Below are 16617 nucleotides of genomic sequence, written 5' to 3'. Positions count from 1 at the left end.
CGTGTTCACAACAGCTGGTTCATGACAAGTCAATGTGCTCTGGCATAGTAGACGCATGCCCAGAAGCGATCTCTCGTGCATATACATCACTCATTGTTTACACAGAGATATTGTGGGTACGATGGCTACTCAAAATAGTAATTACTTGTGCTAAAAGATAACATTTGCTTCCACAAACTCATCTGGGAGTGTTGACTTTTTTCACCGACTCCCAACTTTTGAGCCTGATTGACTGAAGTTATGGTTACCAGCTGTTAATCACACACCGGCTGTTGTGAACGCGCTCAGGACAGTTGGACATTGCGTTGGATCAGAGGTAAAAAATTATATAAATACAGTTCAGTTTCTTGCACAGACCGATTGTTTTGCGTGTTTAAACCTCAATGTATCATCACGAGCCGCAGGGTTTAATTTGGTTTTGTCTGTGTATGTTTTTTTGACTCTCAAAGCCGTGGGTTCCATTGACTGCCATTATATGACTGACAGACTGCAATGGTTTGAGTTAAAAATCTTTATTTGTGCTCTACTGAAGAGACAAAGTCACCTACATCTTGGATGTCCTGGGGGTAAGCAGATAAACATCTAATTTTCATTTTCAAAAATGAAAATTGGATGTTAACTCAAACTGTTGCAGTTTCCCTGCTGAAAAAAACAGCATATGCTGGTTAGGTATGTTTTGGTGCTGGGATGCTGGTTTTAGCTGGTATATGCTGGTCCCTTGCTGGTTTTTGCTGGTTTATGCTGGTCATGTTGCTGGTTAATGCTGGTCCTTTGCTGGTTTATGCTGGTCCTTGACCAGCAACATGATGACCAGCATAAACCAGCAAGGGACCAGCATAAACCAGCAAAGGACCAGCATAAACCAGCAAAGGACCAGCATAAACCAGCTAAAACCAGCATCCCAGCACCAAAACATACCTAACCAGCATATGCTGGTTTTTTCAGCAGGGTTGTCAGTCATATAATGGCAGTGAATAGGCACCAAATCTTTGACAGTAAAAAAAACATACACAGACAAAACCAAATTAAACCCTGTGGGTTGAGGTGGGCTGAGGTGATAAGACCCAAAACGATTGTTCTGTGAAAAAAACTGAAGAGTATTTATATCAATATTTACCTTTGATCCACCGCAACATTCTACTCTCCTGAGTGGGTTCACAACAGCCGGTGCGTGATGCTTCAATGTGACCTGCCATAGTAGATGCACATGCGGAAGCGATCTGTCACACTGTATACGTCACTGTATACGTATTGTTTACACAGTGTATAGCGGCTACTCAAAATGGTAATTACTTGTGCTTATCCTGATTCTGGCAACTGATTAAAAACAAAAAGATCACATTTCCTTGTGCAAAAATCATCCAGGAGTGTTGACTACATTGCCAGAGCACGTTGACGCGTCACGCGCTGGCTGTTGTGAACGCACTTAATACAGTTGAATGTTGCGGTGGATCAAATGTAAATAATGATATAAATACTGTTCAGTTTCTTGCACAGACCGATCGTTTTGTGTCTTAAGGCCTCAATGTATCGTCACAAGCCGCAGGGTTTAATTTGGTTTTATCTTTAGGTTAAAGATTTGGTGCCCATTGACTGCCATTATATGACTGACAGACTGCAACCGTTTGAGTTAAAAATTTTTGTTTGTGTACTACTGAAGAAACAAAGTCACCTACATCTTGGATGCCCTGGGGGTAAGCAGATAAACATCACATTTTCATTTTTGGGTGAACTATCCCTTTAATTTAAGCTATCTGTTCATTAACACACATTAACACATTTTAAAAAGCTTATGATGGTGTTAAGTAGAGTTTAACAATGAATTATTACAGGCTGTGTAACTGAAGAGAACTATTCAATCCTGAGGCAAAAGTGTCTTTTGAGTTGAACCGCCGTTCTGACTCAGAATGAGTGTGTGTGTTTGTGTGAACCGAGTGAGTCAATGTTTTCCTCCTCTCCACTGCCTCCAGCAGCCATTTTTTCAACTACACATACAAGACATTCCTTCTCAACTCAGACCATGACGTCCTAAACGTGGTTTTGTCTCAGAGATTGTTTCACCTCTGCTAATTTTAGTAGAGTTTAACCTTACAACAACCCCTGTGCTAATCTCAGCATTAGCTCACCTCTCAACTCAATACTTGACCCCTGCTAACCTTTTGCGCTGGGGCCAAGTACAAATGACCGGTCAATCCACACGTGTCAGGGTTGGATACTAAAGAGAGCTTGTTTTAGACACAGACATGGACTCAACGCTGTCTTTTGGCCACGCTGTCTTTTTAAAATGCTCATTTGGATTGATATTATATTTGTATTGTGATGAGCATCTGGCTCCCCTCCAGTCGTCGTCACGCCGGCCCTCACATTGCTGGCCCACGTCCAGACTCACAAATAGGGTCCGTGGCCAAGAGGAGGAGCGAGAAAACGGAACAATGTTGGCAGCACCTGATAAATATTGTCTCTCATGACTGACGCCATAAATTCAGTTGACATTAGGTACAGAACAAATTTTCAAATGCATGTGCACCACATTCCGGGCCGAGAAATACACAAAATAGTCGAAATAGTGTTCGAAACAAGATACACTACTGTTCAAAAGTTTGGGATTGTAAGATATACAGTCAAACCAAAATGTATTCAAACACCTTCAACTTTTCTCACATTATTACAGTTTATTCACTACAGTTTAGGAAATGGTAATAAAATATGACAGGAACTCAGAGTTAAACTGTGTCGGAACAAATTCATCTTGATAATGTCAGATAACTTTGATAGAAAGATAGGCCTATGTAATGGATTACAATCAACCAAAAATTCAGACAACTATTAGTATGACAATATTTACACAATTATTAATACTTTGTTGACCAGTTAAAAACCAATGCTTAATTTTGTTCAGTATGTGCTGTCTGAATAATTTTTAGGAGTTTTACTGGTAGTCCACTTTATGAAGAATGTTTGGGTATAATATGTCACAGTTTACTTTATTTTGCTATCCTCACTTACATAAATGAGCTATAGTGTCCTGCACCCACTAGTAAAAACTGTACAAATTATATCTGGTGTCTGAATAACTTTTGGTTTCACTGTATATAAATATACAAATGTAATTTATTCCTGTGATGGCAAAGTTGAATTTTCAGCAGCCATTTCTTCAGTCTTCAATGTCACATGTAATAATTCTAGATATTTATTCTCACAGTTGCTTAATTAAACAGAGTTGCTTAATAATTCTTTTAAAATGAGAATTATAAAGTGCAAAAAGAAACATTTATTTGAAACATGAATATTTTGTAACATTCTAATTGTCTGTAGTGTTACTTTTATTAATTTAATGCATCCTAGCCAAATAAAAGCTTTAATTTATTTTAAAAAAATCACATTAAAGAGCTTTTATTCATCTTTTGCTAATTACACAGTACTTTTACTGTTATTCTACTCTTTGAACAACTTTATCTATTGAACGCGTACAAGACTACAAAAAACCATCACCATAAAAAATATTCTTAAAGGATTGGTTCGCTTCCAAAATGAAAATTTCCTAATAATTTACCCACCCTCAAGATCTTTATACCTTCTTTCTTCATTCGCAAAAAAAAAAAAAAGGTTTTTGAGAAAAACATTCCAGGAAATTTCTCTATGTAATGGACTTCAATAGGGTTCAATGGGTTAAAGGTTGCAGTTTTAATGCAGCTTTAATGGGCTCTAACGATCCCAGACAAGAAATAAGGATCTTATCTAACGAAACGCTCAGTCATTTCAGTTAAAAAAAAATAGGGTAGGGCAAAAAATACTCCATCTAATTTTCTCCTCCAATTTCAAAATTGTCCAACATCATTATTTTGCCTTTTTTTGTAATGGGCATTTGACTTTCTTTGCGCGTTCGCTTTGTAAACACTGGGGCAGTACTTCTGCTTACGTAATGTGTGAGTTCAAGCTAGAAATTCTTAATTTTCTTAGAAAATGGGTGGTATCTAAGACCATTATTCCTCAGCTGGGATTGTGTAGAGCCCTTTGAAGCTGCATTGAAACTGTAATTTGGACCTTCATCCCATTGATCCCCATTGAAGTCCACTACATGAAGAAAAATCCTGGAATGTTTTCCTCAAAAACCTTAATTTCTTTTCAACTGAAGAAAGAAAGACATGAACATCTTGGATGACATGGGGGTGAGTAAATTATCAAGAAATGTGTATTCTGGAAGTGAGCTTCTCATTTAATAAAAGTGAAATAAGTACAGCAGAACACTGCAGCAGTGCTCTCTAGTGCAATATTATCAGTATAATTCATCATATTTCAGCTGTGGAAACCTTTCGCTGATAAAGATCGATATATAGCCTAATATATAATCTCACAGTTTCAGTCAGCAATGTGTCATATACTGGAGCTTTGGGACTGTAGTGGGAATCAATCCCAACAGACATACATAGCTATTTGACCTGAAATGAAATCAGCAAAATAAAGTCTACAGCAGACTTATACATTTTTATGTGTGATTTAACATCACTGAATTGCTGGTGTACAGTGCAGTCTTTTATTGCTGATTTTAGTCAACAAAAAAGCAGAAAACACATTATATGATGCTATGCTGTCTGTCACATTTTAGAGATAGCTATGGAGTCTCAGGTTAAGGTAGTGTTATTATTATTTAAGCATAAATACATAAAGCTAACTCACCAGCTGAGTGAGCAAAGGACACAAACCATTGTGCAAAGGTGATAGCATATCTATACCACAGCCTATGAGGCCTTTGAGATCAATGACTGATGTAATGTACCCTCAGGTCTAATAGCCAAGGGATAATGACATATAAGGTACACTTATTACTCTCTGTACCTGACTTCATGCTATCTGCTTTGAAAGTAGCTGACAGATTTCTAAGATTCCCTTTTAAAGATTGCTCAGTCATTCTGATCTTTCCCTGACATTAAAAAGCCATTAAAATACACATCAGACCAGCTGAGAAAGTAATAGGACATTCTAATACAAAAAAACGACTGACATGTTAGTCAGATGTTGGCTGTGCTATATATTCCGTATTGATATCATAAGGCTAAAATGAACATTTCTGCTGCATAAACAGAAAGTCATTTATTGGTGACTGTTGAGCATTTTCTTGTAGCTAATGTATCTATAAACTGCTTAATTATCTGGATTCAGTCATATTTACTCACTAAAAAGTGTTTGTTTGTCACTGCTCAACATACAAGCCCAAGGTCAATGTCTTTTTTTAAAATAAACACTTGTGCTATTTATTAAAAAAAAAAAATTCTTCTTAAAAGCCTGTTTTTGCAAAGTTTAAATAGGTTTAAAGAGCATTTTCAACAGTGCTATGTAGGCAAAAAATAGACTCAATGCTGAAATTCTATGTATGTATGCATACAGTGTGAATTCTAGGCCTATAAGCCTTTCATAGGGGTAGTGAAATAAATATGTGCAGTCAGAAACAGCCCCTAGAGACAATGTCTTTGGCTAACTATCATTATCCTGAAATACCCTGTCCTAAAATATAGCGCTACAAAAATAGAACAGAATACTGTATGTATTCTTCCAATACAAAACAATGCATTTTTAGATCAACGGTCCCATTTACAATCATGTGAAGCTCTCTGTAACCATTTATGGAAAGGTTATCAGAGTTATTTGCCTTTGACATGAGTCCAACTGAGCATTCCCATTTTACCGCTGATAGCACAGAGAGTATTCAAGCAAATGTTGAGTGGAGTTTGGATATGTGTGTGTGTGTGTGTGTGTGTGTGTGTGTGTGTGTGTGTGTGTGTGTGTGTGAATGTGATTTCATTGCTAAGTCAGGCTCTGACACTTTCCAGCTGCATGTATAGAGGAAATGGACAATCTGTAAATCTGGCACAGTGGGGAATGAGATCGCACTTGGCCAATGATACAGTAGAATAATGTTTGAAAAAATGTTATGAGTTGTTATAAAATAGTTATTACTATACACTAAATTCAAAGGTCTTCCTTCAGTTTTCTGGTAAATAAAGACTTGATTTGGTTTAACTTGGTTTAACATGGATAATTTATGCATTTTTATATTATATTTAAAATAATGCATCATTAATATACTAATTATTTATTTATTTTAATTAATTAATTAATTAAAATTATACAATATTATATACGCCGCTGTTCAAAACTTTGGGATCAGTAAGATTTTTATTTATTTATTTATTTTTTAAAGAAGACTCTTATGCTCACCAAGGCTGCATTTATTTAATCAAAAATGGAATATTGTGAAATATTATTACAATTTTAAATAACTTTTAATATACTTTAAAATATAATTTATTCCTGTGAAGCAAAGCTGAATTTTCAGCATCATTACTCCAGTCTTCAGTGTCACATGATCCTTCAGAAATCATTCTAATATGCTGATTTATTATCAATGTTGGAAACAGTTGTGCTGCTTAATATTTTTTTGGAACCTGTGAGACCTTTTTCAGGATTCTTTGATGAATAAAATGTTAAAAAGAACAGCATATATTCAAACTAGAAATCTTTTCTAACAATATTAGTTGTTGCTATCACTTTTTATCAATTTAACACATCCTTGCTGGGAAAAAAAGTCATTTATTAAAAAACAAAGAAAGAAAAACATTTACTGACCCTGAAATTTTGAAAAGTAGTGTATATTGTTACAAAACATTTCTATTTTGAATAATGTTATTCTTTTTAACTTTTTATTCGTTAAAAAACATATGATAATTGACACTGAATACTGGAGTAATAATGCTGGAAATGTAGCTTTGCATCACTGGAATAAATTCTATTTTAAAATATATTAAAATAAAAAACTGTTGTTTTAAATTGCAATATTATTTTACAATATTACTGTTTTTTTCTGTTTTTTTAATCAAATAAATGCAGCACAAAAATGTCTTTAAAAACATTCAGAATCTTACTGATCCTAAACGTTTGAACAGCTGTGTACATATTAATATAATGATATGGCAGGAAATATTATTATATTATCATTAAAAAATGTTTTAAATAATGCTGTATATTCACGTCTGGGTATAATGTGAATGCCATGAGAACTGAAAACTATGTCTATTATGTTATAAATAATATAACATATAACATATAGACAATATCTATTATTTTGTGTGTGCATAGTGTACAAAAATAATGTATTTAATTAATATAAATTAATATAATATTTATACAAATATATGGTGGACAATATATTTCAAATACTATTAATGTATTATTTAAAATAGTGTAAATGTCTATTATGCTTTGTGCGTTAGCTTGTGGCAGCTCGCTTGTATGTTAATGTAGAAACTCTATAGATGCATTAACCAACATATTATGTGAAATCCCCGTATAAAAGCTCTGACATGCACGTGTTTGTGTAAATACAGGTGTGTGAGGTGGGTTTGCAGTGTGTGTTGTGCTGTGATTCACACGGGGTACGGCCTCAGCAACAGACCAGTCATCGCCCAGTTGCCATGGCTACAGCGATAGGCTAAATGCATTATTGAGTTCATTCTCTCTTATAGTCTCTCTCTCTTCTCATGTCTCTTTCCCTCGCTCCCCCTCCCTCATCCTGCGCAGACCACTATTAGCTTTTATCAAAGCATGATCTACTTTTCAAAACACACGCACACCGCTGCAACGAAACACACTTTGAGTCGTGACAAGGGCTTTCTTCGGGAAACAACCCCTTTTCCTGAGAAATCCCAAAGAGGAACGTACTGTGCGCTGCCTGCATTCAGTTAATAATTCAATAACCTGCTAAATTCCTACATAGTATTACACAACAACTCTTCTGGAAACTATGCCATCCGAAGCTCCCGTTGTTGAATAACAGGCAGTTTTCAGTCCTGCTTTGAGTGTTTTTCACTGAATTGTTTTAATCAGGCGGTGTGGTCCTGAGGCCTGAGTAAACATGATAATGAAGCGTTTAAGATTCACCAGATGTTCCTGCTATAATGCGGCTTCCCTCGTCAGACAACATGAAACTTCTGAAGTTACTGCCTCTTAATAAAGCAAAGAGGTCTTGCACAAACCAGTCAGACAGTTGTATATTCACACACAAGCAATGGATTTTTTAGAATAGAATGTTTAATATGTACTAGACTGCACAGATGCTAATACATAAACATAGAAGTCTATAAAACGGTGTTCTGGATGATAATAAACACATGTTATATTTGCACCCCACATGCTGAGCAGTGATTTAGTGGTAAAGTAATTGTCTTTAAGGCCAACCCAATGCAAACACCAAAACACAAGTACAGCCTATATAGTGGTCAACCAACACAAGCTTTTTAATGCCTGATGCCAACTTAAATTACACAATATATACTCAAAATTAATTGTAAATTTTTTTTGCTCTCAAACGATTAATTGCGATTAATCGCATCCAAAATAAAACATTTTGTTTACATAATATATGTATGTGTACTGTGTATATTTATTATGTATATATAAATACACACACATACAGTTTATATATTTTAAAAGTTTTAAAATGTATTTAAATGTATATATTTACATTTATATAAGTAATATATATATATATATATATATTTTTTTTTTTTTTAAATATATAAACATAATTTTCTTAAATATATACTGTTTGTGTGTGTGTTTATACATACATAATAAATATACACAGTACACAAAAAAAACACCTCTATTTTGGATGCGATTAATCGTGATTAATCGTTTGACAGCACTATAAAAAATGCCAGAGAGCAAGGTGGTTCATATTCGACAATGCCAATAATGGTATTTAACTTAATTAACTTAATGGTAGCAAACAACGCATTATGCTATTTTACACAATATATCCTAGAAATTAACTAAAATATTTGAAAACCAAAAATGCAAACTGTTTATTGTGTTCTACACTTAAATTACACAATATATACTCAAGATTAATTGTAAAAAATATTAGAGTTTTAAGTGACCATTTTATAGCTTTTTAATGCCTGATGCCAACAGTTATCTAGGTGGTTCATATTGGACACAATGTTGATATAATTAACAAAACTTATAAAAAAAAATAGTAGCAAACAATGCGTTATGGCTATTTTACACATTAATTACCTAAAAAATTTGAAAACAGAAAATCACACAATTCTTGTGTTTTACACTTAAATTACACAATATATACTCAAAATTAATTGTAAAAAAATGAGTGCTGTCAAACGATTAATCGTGATTAATCGCATCCAAAATCAAAGTTTTTGTTTGTTTTGTGTGTATACTGTGTATATTTATTATGCATATATATAAACACACACACATACAGTATATTTTGAAAATATTTACATGTATTGACGTGTATATATATATATATATATATATATATAGATAGATAGATAGATATATATAGATATACATTTTTAATATATAAACCTAACATTTTTCTTAAATATATACATGCATGTGTGTGTGTATATATATATATATATATATATATATATATATATATATATATATATATGTGTGTGTGTATGTGTGTGTGTGTGTGTGTGTGTGTGTGTGTGTGTGTGTGTGTGTGTGTGTGTAAAAATATGCACAGTACAAACACATATATTATGTAAACAAAAACTTTATTCTGGATGCGATTAATTGCGATTTTAAGTTTTAAGTAACCATTTCATAGGTTTTTAATGCCTGATGCCAATACAGGTATATCTAGAGAGCAAGGTGACTCATAATCAACATAATGCCAATATAATTAACATAACTTAATGGTAGCAAACAACGTATTATGGCTATTTTACACAATATATACTAGAATATCTGAAAACAGAAAACGCACACAATTTATTGCGTTTTAGACTTAAATTACACAATATATACTCAAAATTACTGCATTTTAAATTCTGCGTTTTTACACTTAAAAGGTGCATTATCCATTGTTTTACTATCAGTTTATTCAAAATATACTCGAAATTATTAAAACAGCAACTGTAAACATGCACTATTAAATTTTACATTTATTGACCAAAAATAAAAGTAATAATAAAAATGCAACAGAAAATGCACACTATCCACTGAGTTTCACTTATTTCACATATTATTAAAAAAATAAACAAAAATGCACACTACCCATTGACAACAGTGTCAGATATCCAAACTACTTTCTGTTGAGAAATCAGTCAAGTGCAGTTATCGATACTCTCAAAACAGACTACTAATTAATCGCCCTGTCCAACATATCAGTTGATCACCTGTACCACTATGTTCCCTTCTGCAGTATCTCATTCACTTTCACACACCGCAATCTTTCTAAAGCACCAAACTGTCCTCCCTACATCCGACACGCACGCAAATCTCCCACATGCTGGCCTGCTTTTCTCCCTCTGCATGAGCTCTCTCTCCTGGTCCCCACCCAGTGCTGTGCAATGCCATGCTACCTTTCTCCTTCACCATGACCATTGGCTCCTCAGTGTCTGCTGGGGCTCTGATGAGGAGGATCAGAGGGAGAGAGCTGCTTCTTCCTGCCTGCCTTCTTCCTTGGGTTCTCCTGCTTTATTCCTCCACTGAATCCAAACGTGAGGAGACGACGGAAGAGAGAGCGCAAGAGAGAGAGAGAGAGAGAGAGAGAGAGAAAGAGAGAGAGAGAGCAAGGCAACGGCAAGATGACAGCAGAGGAGCGGACAGAAAGAGCTTGTACTCTCAAACTAAGCAGCCGCTCAGCAACTGCTGGCTAGGTCTTCGTTTTTCGAGCAGCCCCCCCTCCTTTCCTCATACACACGCATACCGTGTGTGTGTGTGTGTGTGCTTGTGGACTCTGCCCTGGCTCTTCTGAAATAACCAGGTTGCAGCTGCTGTGTGTGACAAATGCAGATTCCACAAGCGTAATCCCTCCCAGTTCGAGACACCACCTCAAATTCTTCAAACAGAGATGGAGGCGATGTACGACAGGCACATGTGAGACAGTTTAATATACATTTCTGTTTTTTCTCTCTCACACATATACATATTGTCTCCCTCCTATTGTTCATCACATGCTCTGATTAGCTGTGTTTACTTCGGTGAAGTGCTGACTGCTGCTTTTACAAGCCTGTTTGTTACAGATGTATTGGCTGGAAAATAATTCACTTTCATTAAGATAAAACTGAAAACTGTGACGTGGTATGTCCTGGCCTTTGAGGGATCAGCTAGTCTCTCTCCGGACTATCCACGCGTCATGGCCATAGATTATAGGATTACTAGGTTGACAATTGAATTGGGGAGTTTATTGAGAGGCGTTATTAATATTCACTCTGGTGCATTGGCGTCACTAGGGGCAATGTGTACTGAGAGAATGGGGCTGCTCTGACGAATTACCCAGAAGTCTTGGTACTTGCAGAAAAAAGGTGCTACGTATTTAGGTCCGTATTTTGTATGAGACTGAGATGTTGCATTTTAAAGTTTGGGGTCAGTAAGATTTTGAACGTTTTACATGCTCGCTGCACTTATATGATCAAAAAACTGAGTATAAACAGTAAAATATTAGTACTATTTACATTACCAGTCAAAAGTTTTTGAACAGTAAGATTTCTCTTCTGCTCACCAAGCCTGCATTTACAGTAAAAACAATAACATTTTGAAATGTTTTTACTATTTAGAAAACTGTTTTCTATTTGAATATATTTTAAAATGTGATTTCAAAGCTGCCTTTTTAGCCTCATTCCTCCAGTCCCATGATCCTTCAGAAATTATTACAAAATATAAATTTATTTCCTAAAAAAGAAACAAAATATTATTCTGACTCCAAGGTTTTGAATGGTATAGTGTATAATGTTATAAAATGATTTTATTTAAGATAAATGCCTATCTTTGGATTTTTCTATTCATCAAAGAATCCAGAAAAAAATTTACTCAACTGTTTTAAATATTGATAATAATAATAATTTAAAAAATGTTTTCTTTAACAGCAATTCAGCATATTAGAATGATTTCTGAAGGATCATGTGACACTGAAGACTGAAGACTGAAGTAACGATGCTGAAAATGTAGCTTTGATCACAGGAATTAATTACATTTTAAACTATATTTCAATAGAAAGCTGTTATTTTAAATAGTAAAAATATTTCACAATATTACAGATTTTGCTGTATTTTGGATCAAATAAAAGCAGGCTTGGTGAGCAAAAGAGAATTCTTCAAAAAACATTAAAAATCTTTTGACTGGACTATTTCAATATACTTAAAAATGTATTCCTATGATTGCAAAGCTAAATTTTCATCAGCCATTACTTCAGACTTCAATATTACACAATTCTTTAGAAATTATTCCAATATCCTGATTTGCTGTTCAAGAAACATTTCTTTTTATTTAAAGCTGAAATGGTTGGGCTGCTAAATATGTTTTATGGAAACTTTGATACGTTTTTCAGGTTGCTTTGAGAAGTAGAAGAAAAGGACAGCATTTCTTTTAATCTGTTTATTGTGTCCTTGCTTAATAAAAGTATATATTTATTTATTTATTAATTAAGTCATACTAATCCTTATTGACCCTGAAACATATCTGGTCAGATGAAGTTGAAGTGAAGTGAAATATGATGTGTATTATATAACAAAAACAATTAAGAAGTTGACATTTTTTTTTTTTTTTTTATAATGCTATGAAATCAGCCATTTTCTTCCAAAAACACCCAATACATGTATCAAGATGTTGGTAAGGAAAATTATTTTTCAGATCAAACTGCAGTAATGTGGACATTGTTAGAGGCAGACTAGCCAACGGGCCAAAAGTATCCATAGCCTAAGAAGCAGCCGTAAATGGGTTGATATGGTTAAAGGAGATTAGTTGAATTTTAAATAAGGGAAGATGTGTGTGTGTGTGTGTGTGTGTGTGTGTGTGTGTGTGAGAGAGAGAAAGAGACAGAGGGTGTCAGCATTAGAAGGCCACAGACAGCAGGTGTTGGATAAATAGAGGAACTTCAAGTCTATATCATTAGAAAGAAGAAAACAGCTGAATCTTTTGTCAACAAGCGAGAGCAAAGAGAAGGAACTGAGCCAAAGCAACAAGAATACAGCTAGACCACAGTCATTATTCTCTATTTATATGTGCAAAACCACAAAATGCCATACGACTACTTTAAAAATGCTTTAATGCTTGTTTCAAAATAGCTAACATCATTTCTTATATCTCTGACATTTTAAAACACAACACAGCGAATAGAAACAAAAAAATAGTCACTGAATCATACTGCTACAATGTTCTAAAGGGTTTTAGCGTGTTTAGACCATGTTGTCCAAAAAACACGAATCCAAACCCTACAATGTCTGGAGCACAGTACTGCTATGGAAAAGCAGCACATGTGGAACAGTGGAATAACAGTATGATATCTTTGGCTTCAAGGTATCTCTGGCTTCCCCTTCCTGGAGGGCTACACAACGGGGATCCAGACTTGCCTTGGTTGAAAATGATTGATTGGTTGAGTAGAGCCATAATAACTGTATGCATTGGTTCCTTTCTATGAGCTGGCACTCTCTGAGCACAAACGGCCAACATTAACAGTCAGGCTTATGCTTCCATGAGTTTCTGCAGAGTAGAAACCCCTCTCTAATCATACACTATCAAATCAATTCTCAAAATATACAGAAGATATCCCCTTACGTAAAGCAGTGTAACATCCAGTAAGACCACACACATCATCTACATCTGGAAATCACATACACAACTCATAAAAAACGGATTTATATATGTTCTACAAAATAACTGTTGCAAAAGTATTCATACCCCTTCATTTTTTTTTTCCATGTTTTGTTATGTTGCTGCCTTATGTTAAACTGCTATTAATTACTTTTTGCTGAAAAGGTGCTTCAGCTGTACTGAGTTAAGAGTATGAATACTTATGAATATTCATATGCAATGTACTTATTTCAAGCATGTTTAATTTATTTTGTTAATGCTTTGTCATTTTGGTGTTTGGAGTAGATTTATGTGGAAAAAAAAGTAATTTAAAGCAAGGCAGCAACATAACAAAATGTAAAAAAAAAAAAAATGGGTATGAATACTTTTGCAAGGCACTGTAAGTAAATATTGCAGATTAAATTATATATTCCAGATGAAAATGCACACAAATAGAAATATGTGTGCTAAGACACAAGACGGTGTAAATAAATATTTCAGTATGTTACTCTGGGATGCAATAACAAACCTGCTGAAAACTACATTATAAAACATTTACAATACGAGTATATGGCATTACTGGGTATAAGGATGAGTGATTGTAAAGAAAAAATGACCCCAGCAGACTAATGGGAAGATTTGTCAGGAATGTGTCCACCATTTCAGCCATAATCCTGCCAGCGGACAGTGCTGTGATCTAGCTCAGACTTCAGATTAGCCTCACATCCCACTGCCTTATAAACACAAATACCAGCTTCTCTGTTTAGCTTCTCAATTATTTTGTAATATGTTACATTTTTGTCTCTCTGCTACCTAAAAAAAGTCCTGGTCCTGTACATGTATCACTTGGTCACTATGACTTGGAACTGATTCTCTGATAAAATGTAAAATATTGCTTCAATAAAAATGCTATAATGGCTCATTTTGGAAATTGCTTGAATAGTTTAAATGATTTCACTGTGGAAAGAAAAACTTTCTTTCATTATTTTTTTCTAAATAGCAAAATGTCTTCTTACAAAAAATAAAATGATGTACATACTAAAATGTATTTGTACTCATTACAAAATAATTAAATGAAAAAAAAAATAATAATTAGAAACACACACACACACACACACACACACACACACACACATATATATATATATATATATATATATATATATATATATATATATATATATATATATATTTTTTTTTTTTTTTTTTTTTTTTTTTGCAAAATATCGTAGTTTATACCTAAAAAAGTGGGGGGTTAACAAAAAAGCATATTAATAAAATATATATTTTAATATATATTTTCATAAAATATATATTTATTATTATTATTTTAGCTTTAACATAATTTTTCTCATTAAAAATTGTACAATAACACTGGCAGTCAAATTTTTAATCATATTTTTATGCTAACAAATAAGTGCCTAGCATCTCTCCTACTCTCTATCCTCCATCCATAGCTCTGAAAACAATATTCAAAATATACAGCAGATATTCCCTTACATAAAGCAGCATAACATTGAGTAAGGCCACATACATCATCCACCTTTGGCAATTGCTGCATTACGCAAGCTTACATTGAACATGCTCACAAGAAGGAATTTATATATGTTCCACAAAATAACTTTAACAAAAATATACAGTGCCTTGCAAAAGTATTCATACCCCTTCATCCACCCCCCATGTTTTATGTTGCTGATTTATGTTAAACTGCTTTAAAATACTTTTTCCTGCAAAGGTATTTCACTAAGGTGCTAAATACTGAGTTAAGGGTATGAATACTTATGCAATGTACTTATTTCAGGTATTTTTATTTATTGTGTTAATGCTTTGTCATGGTGTATGGAGTAAAAATTCTATACAACTGTACAATAACACTGGCAGTCACATTTTAAGTGCCTAGCATCTCTCCTACTCTCTATTCTCCCTTACCAACATTATAACAGTCAGGCTTACATATCCATGAGTTTCTGTAGATTAGAAACCCCTTCTCCAATCATAGCTCTCAAAACAATATTCAGTATATACAGCAGATATTCCCTAACATAAAGCAGCATTACATCCAGTAAGACCACATACATCAACTACATTTGGCAGTTACTGCATTATGCAAGCTTACATATAATATACTCACAAGAATGAATTGATATATGTTCTACAAAATATCTTGCAAAAATATACAGTGCCTTGCAAAGGTATTCATACCCCTTCATTTCCCCCCGATGTTTTATGTTGCCGCCTCATGTTAAACTGCTTTAAAATACTTTTTCCTGTAAGGGTGCTTTAGTAAGGTGTCAAGTGCTGAGTTATACTTATGCAATGTACTTATTTCAGGTATCTTTAATTTGTTTTGTTAATGCTTTGTCATTGTGGTGCATGGAGTAAAAATATACAACTGTACAATAACACTGGCAGTCACATTTTTAGTAATATTTTCTATTCTAACAAATAAGTGCCTAGCATCTCTCCTACTCTCTATCCTCCCTTACCGGTTCCCATGTCAGGAGGTGCCATTTTCTCCAGGATAACATATTCATTAGGGTTAAGGAACGGCAGCTGCTCCATCATGGACTGTTTGGGAATGAGGTAGAGCACCTCAGCCACGTTCCCGTCTTCAATAATGGACATTCTCCGAACTGAGTTCTTGCGCTTCACCCGGTCCAGCACCACAGAGTCATCGCTGCGGCTTGACCCGCACAGTTTGCCAAAGCTGTTAAGATTGGGTAAATTGGGCATGGCAGGACCCTCTATCCACTACGGCAGTCTACAGAATGAAATATACAAATCACCCGGTCACTCAGTAGTGAGTTGTGTTACAGTTGAACCCCAGGTACAAGATTAAACGTCCAGATCGCAAGGGTTTATTTGTGTTGTTGGTGAAGCAGCACTGAGCCCCTGCTGTGAGCTCCTTCCTGGTTTACTTAAGAAGATTACGATCAATGTATTTTTAGTGATTATCTTCAGTGGAATGGAAAAAGAGCACCTGCATTGGGACACTCCGAGTCATGACTTTATGAT

At 34.4% G+C, this 16617-nt stretch overlaps 1 protein-coding gene across 1 annotated transcript in view; it reads right to left on the bottom strand.

The window, feature by feature from the left end:
* The window catches only part of ablim1b (actin binding LIM protein 1b), a 92523-nt gene extending 76116 nt beyond the window's left edge, over window positions 1–16407 (bottom strand). The window contains 1 exon segment of the mRNA XM_073828757.1: window positions 16089–16407. Coding sequence (XP_073684858.1) covers window positions 16089–16335 — 247 coding nt within the window. The 5' untranslated portion in view covers window positions 16336–16407.
* Between the last annotated feature and the right edge of the window lie 210 nt (window positions 16408–16617).

The sequence above is a fragment of the Garra rufa genome, chromosome 22, assembly GCF_049309525.1.
Source record: "Garra rufa chromosome 22, GarRuf1.0, whole genome shotgun sequence".
NCBI classification, from domain to species: Eukaryota; Metazoa; Chordata; class Actinopteri; order Cypriniformes; family Cyprinidae; genus Garra; species Garra rufa.
The sequence above is the reverse complement of the archived record's forward strand: the minus strand, read 5'-3'. Positions and strand labels throughout refer to the sequence as shown.